General features: G+C 65.8%; 1 protein-coding gene across 1 annotated transcript; it reads right to left on the reverse strand.

The window, feature by feature from the left end:
• Positions 1-281: 281 nt before the first annotated feature.
• PLBD2 (phospholipase B domain containing 2) lies at positions 282-5,237 on the reverse strand. Its single transcript, XM_085326150.1, has 10 exons — positions 5,075-5,237; positions 4,528-4,628; positions 3,625-3,839; positions 3,283-3,377; positions 3,035-3,195; positions 2,760-2,855; positions 2,214-2,285; positions 1,854-2,006; positions 1,521-1,683; positions 282-1,211 (listed from the first exon to the last, which is right to left on the reverse strand). The coding sequence occupies exons 1-10, from the start codon at positions 5,222-5,224 to the stop codon at positions 1,044-1,046; spliced, it is 1,374 nt and encodes a 457-aa protein (XP_085182276.1). The 5' UTR covers positions 5,225-5,237; the 3' UTR covers positions 282-1,043.
• Positions 5,238-5,243: the final 6 nt, after the last annotated feature.

Consider the following 5,243-nt stretch of genomic DNA (forward strand, 5'->3'; position numbering starts at 1 on the left):
AAATAACTTACTGCCCCGGACCGCCAAAGCGTAACCGGGAGGCCTCCACCAGGAGGAGTTTGATGCAGAGGCAAAGAAACCTTATTCACTTGCACCCCCAGAGAAGTGGGTTGCAAACGCCCCTACCTCCTCCTAGGGCCAGAAGACAGCAGAGACTCAGGCAAAGCTCTTTAAAAGGCCCCATTAACACTTCCCAGTAGAGGGGAAAGATTGTCACGTGAGCCCAACCCTTACACAGGCCATCAGAGAATCCAAACACAGCGCAAAAACATCAGCTCCCGTCACTTCGCAGCTCAAAGATCATTTTATTTGCCAAAACCAAACCAGTTCTCTCAACTGCTCTCCAACTTGATGGGACATCGCTGTCCCAGTGGCCACAGGGACACCGAGGAGCAAACCCCAACCTCCCAGGGACCCCCATTTTGGGGGGGTCAGGGTGCCCAGCCTGCGCGGGAGCTGGCCAGCATCGAGAGCCGAAGGACGAGCCACGGGGGTCTGCGCAGGGAAGAGCCCCCCGGCCGGGGAAGGGCCTGGGCGTGAGGCAGCGCTCGTCTCGCAGGATGGGGCCAAAGCCCCCACACCGCAGGGCGACTCGAGGCGGGAGCAGACCCAGGGGTGCCCCAGCTCCGTCCCGCACCCACTCTGGGGCCAAGCCACCTTGGCACGGACGCCGGCACGGCTCCTCGCGCCGCAAGGGGCCCTCGCGCCAGCCCAGCGCCGAGGCGAGGGTGCCGGAGGGAGGGGGAAAAGCAGCAGCAGAAAACCACAGAAAGCCAGAAAAACAGGAGGCCGCGGGACAGGCGAGGGGGCAGAGCGGGTCCCTCCCCTGCACCCCCGTTTCCACCACCCAAGCCCAGCCCTGGCAGCACGGCAAAGCCCATCAGCAAACTGGTATCGCCGCAAGCATCAGCTGACACCGGGGAGCTGCTCCCGGCGCCGGGCCTCCTGCCGCAGGGGTGCCGCGCGGCGCACRGGCGGGCGCTCATCCCCTGCCCGAGGATGAAGGCAGCGAAGACGACGGGAACTGGCCCTGCGGTCCCAGCTCAGTCCCAGTGGACCTGGACGGGGGGGAACTTCCAGAGGTCGGGGTGGCCCATGTGCAGCAGGTTGCTGTAGGGGGAGGTGCTCCACTGGAAGGGGGGCACGTCGTCCCACGTGGGCCCGCTGGCCGCCACGAGCCGGTACGTCGGGGCCATGCTGAAGGACGTGATCTAGCGCGAGGTGAGGGGGAGAAATAAGAAAAGGAAAGATGCAAGTGAGGAAGGTGAAGGGAAGAGGTGATAGAGCTGATGGCACAGCCTGGACGCGCGGACGGGACTGGGGTGCAGCGGAGATGCATCCCTGAAAGCCTCGAACTGGAGACCTCTAGATCCCACGGCCCCGCACGCCCCAGGCGAGGGTGCCACAGCTTTGGTCTTGCCATCCGGCCCCGAGGGCCGCCAAGGGGCCCACGCAGCAGCCTGGCACCAGGGAGGGTGCCACCCCCGGGGGCTCAGCCTTCCCTGCCCCCAGACCCCCACCTTCATGTCTGTGCCACCGTGGGAGCGCTGGCGCAGCGCCGGGAAGGGATAGGTCCCGTTGGCCGGGTTCAGGTCCGAGCGGGCAGAGATGGCGTTTTCAGCGTTCTGCGGGGGGTCACAGCCCTGGCACCGCGACAGCGGGTCTCGCAGGTAGTTGTTGAACCTGGAGAAGGGGCAGAGCCGTATAGACGAGTCGCAGCAAAGGAGGGGGAAAAAATAAATTGCTTCAAAGAAAAAATATACCCCAAGGGTTGGAGATGTCCAGGGAGCAGCATTGGAGTGCCTCGTCTACCCCAAACCTCTTCCGGGGGTAGTCCAGCACCCAGCACCCACCTCATCAGACGGACCATGGAGTCCATGTCGTGCACCAGCGTCTGGTTGCGCCGAAAGATCCGGGCGCGGGGGTTCTTGTCGTAGGTGAACCAGTCACCGTATTTCTTCACCAGCTCCAGGTTCCCGCTGGCATTAAAGATCTCCTCGAAGTACCTGGGGGAGGTGAGAAGGCCGGCGAGTCAGGCCTGGGGCGGCCCACAGGGCAGCCCAAGGTAGGGCAGCACCAGCCACCCTCCCCTTACATGGCCCCAGCAGAGTCAAGGGGGCCCAGCCCTCACGGGCCAGGGCACCCCACATCAGGGGAGGCTGGGATGGAAGGTGATGGACATGAGTGGAGAGATGAAGCTGGTTGAAGCTTACGGCACGTTGTAACTGGCCCAATATCCCTGCTGGTAAAGCAGCTCTGTCTTATCAGCCACAACCACCAGGCCCCTGTAACAAGAGCAGCACAGATGAGATCAGAAGGCAAAGTAAAGCAGAGCTGCTGGAGGGATGTGCTGCAAAGGAGGGTTCACCTGCCTCGCGGAACCCACCGGCTAGGCACAGCTAAGCCACCACCCAAGTCAGGGGTCCTGGCGGCCCACCACCCACGTACAAGCACCTCCAGGAGCCTTTAACCCCGCAAACCTCCAGCGCAGCCGAGCACGAGCACCTTCCTGGCCGCAGCAGAAGGGCAACCGCCACCAGAAGAGGCGGCCAGCCCAGCTAAGCCCAGCCTGCCTGGCGTTTGCACCCTCAACTTAAAAACTCCAACCTCAGCTGAGCCGGGGCAGCGTGAGGGCTGCTGCGGAGACGGCACACGGGATTTACGGCTTTCCAGAATCGGTGAGGACAAAGCTGTGAGACGAAATGGTTCTGCAATGACCGAGCAGCAGCTGGCTTTTGGGCAGGGTCAAAGGTACTCACGGGATCTGCTCCAGCACCGTCAGCACACCTTGCCGGAGGCCAGCTTTCCCGGGCGAGAAGGCGTTGTAGTCCACCACCATCCACTGATTGTTGTACCTGCCAAGAGAAGGGGAAAAACCCCCCTCCAGCGGCCGCCCATCCTCACCGCACACATCGCCGCTGTTCAGAGACGGATCCGGCACCGTTTGTCACATCCCACCCGATACGCAGGCGGGAACGGGTCACCCCAGAGGGTCGCAGTGCCGGATCCCGCCCCGCGGCCCTGCCCCGCTCACGTGCCGCTGTTGAACTGCCGGAAGATGGCAGCCCACTCCGGGCCGCTCCGGGCAAGCCGGTTGGCCACGATGTTCCTTAGCCACTCCAGGACGCTGCCCTGCGGGTGGATGTATTTCCACAGCGCGGGGTTGCTGTTCCCAATGGTGGTCTCCAGCGTCACCTGCGGCAGTCGGGAGGTGAGCAGGACCCGTTCTCGGCTCCAGGGCGAAGGCGAGGAAGGAGCCCCGTGGGACCAGCTCCTACTCACCAAGCCGCTGCTCAGGATGTAGAAGTCATCTCCRGAGAAGATGGTGCCGGGGTAGGAGGAAAATACCTGGACGCTTCCTGCGATCTGAGCGTTACCTGGGAGGGGTCACCAAAGCGGGGGAGCATCAGAAGGGTGGGGGGAAAGGAAAAACACCAGAGCACAACACGACTGCTAACCCAGCCCTCCGAGGAGCCCGGCCCTGCTCTCCGTGACCGAGAGCCCCCCAGACCCTGGCAGCGCCRCCGGCTGGAATCGCCGTCCGGGCGCACGCCGCAGCGCCGGCGGGGAGAGCAAGGCGGCCGAGCGCGGCACCCGCGTCCTGCCCGCGCGGCCCCCGCTCACCGCGGGCCGAGGCGCGGAAGGGCAGCGTGTACTTCTTGATGACGCGCAGCATGGACTGGTAGGAGGTCCAGGTATCGTGGGCAACCAGGAGATCCCGATTGCCCGGGAGCAGCTTGAGGAGGGCAGAGCACGAGCCCGAGCCCAGGACGGGCGGCGCGGCCGACCTGTTGAAGGCCGACTCCAGGTCCTCCAGGTCACCCCCCAGCTGCAGCAACCTGCGAGAGGGGAGGAACACAGACGTGGGGTATCGGCACCGGATGGGGGGCTGCAGTGGGGAGGTGGGATCCCCCGGCATGGCTGCGAGGGTGCAGGAGGAGCCCTGCGTTTTCCCCGCAGCGCGCAGGAGCCGAGCTGGCTCAGTGCCGTCCACCCATCTGACGGGGCAGGAGGGTGTTTCTCCATCACACCCCGGCACAGATGCCAGCACAGGAAAGGCCCCAGCGGCCTGAGCAGGGAGGGATGGGTGACCACAGCAGCGGGGAAACTGAGGCAAGGGGCGCCAGCAGGGAGGGGACCCACCCTCCAAACGCAGCCCACGATACCGCAGAAGGAAGAGACCCTCCTTCGGTTCGTGTCCTGGCCCGGAGGACAACCCAACGCGAGGAGTGCCTGCCCATGYGCCCAGCACCCTTCCCACCCGAGCGGTGACTCGGCACGGAGGCAGGGGTGTCGCAGGACACCTGGGCTCCCCTCCCACCAGCCGAGGACACGGGCACCGCCGCCCCGTGCCACGTACCCCRAGGATCAAATGCCAGCAACCGGCCRAGCTGGAATCGCCCTCACCCCATGGCTCCCCTCTGCTCCTCGCAGCACCCTGACCCCGGGGGCAGCATCCCCCCAGGGACCCCCCCCATGCCCAAACCTCCCCCCTGGCCCCACAGAGCCCTTGGGGAAGGGCCTTACAGGAAGCCGAAGGGTGCGACGGAGAACCTGCCGCCGGGGAAAGCCACACGCCCGTTGTAGCTGTCCTCCAGGCCCTTCAGCTGCAGCAGGGCCAGGCGCACCTGGGGGCACAGGGGGACGCGCCTGACGCCGGCGGCTCCGGGGATCCGAGGACAACCGGGCCCCGCACAGGCKCCCACGCGCTCCGGGTCGGGGCGACGGGAAGCTGCTGGACCAGGCGGCCGCAGGCGGGAAGCGCGGGAGCCCGCAGGCCGCGGCACGGCCGAGGTCCGGCGTGCCGGGGAACGGCACCGTCAGCGGCTCCGCGGGGTTCGGCTGGCGGGGCCGTGACTCAGCGCAGCCCCCAGCGCCCCGCCGGCTCCAGCCGCTCTCGCGGAAAGTCCTGAGTCACCTCTCCTCTCCGCGAGACGACCGGCGACAGATCCGAGCCACCCGCCTGGAGCGCGGCCAGGACGCGGGGGACGTTTCCGAGCCCTCGTTTTCCTGGAAAGCCCCAATTTGTCCACGGAGAGGGACCGCGGGGCAGTGCGGGCCGGCGGCGGCTCACCTGGTGCCAGTACTCGGGCTCCTGCCCCTTCTCCATCTGCTCCTCCATCCAGGCCAGGTTGGCCTCGAGGTAGCTCTTGAGCTTCTCGCAGTAGTCGGTCTCGTACTTGAAGGGGCCGCAGTAGCCCACCATGGTGTTCATCCAGTGCATGTAGATGAGCTGGGGGCCG

The sequence above is a fragment of the Rhea americana genome, unplaced genomic scaffold (genome assembly GCF_003343005.1).
Source record: "Rhea americana isolate MKP2758 unplaced genomic scaffold, rheAme1 scaffold_128, whole genome shotgun sequence".
Taxonomy (NCBI): domain Eukaryota; kingdom Metazoa; phylum Chordata; class Aves; order Rheiformes; family Rheidae; genus Rhea; species Rhea americana.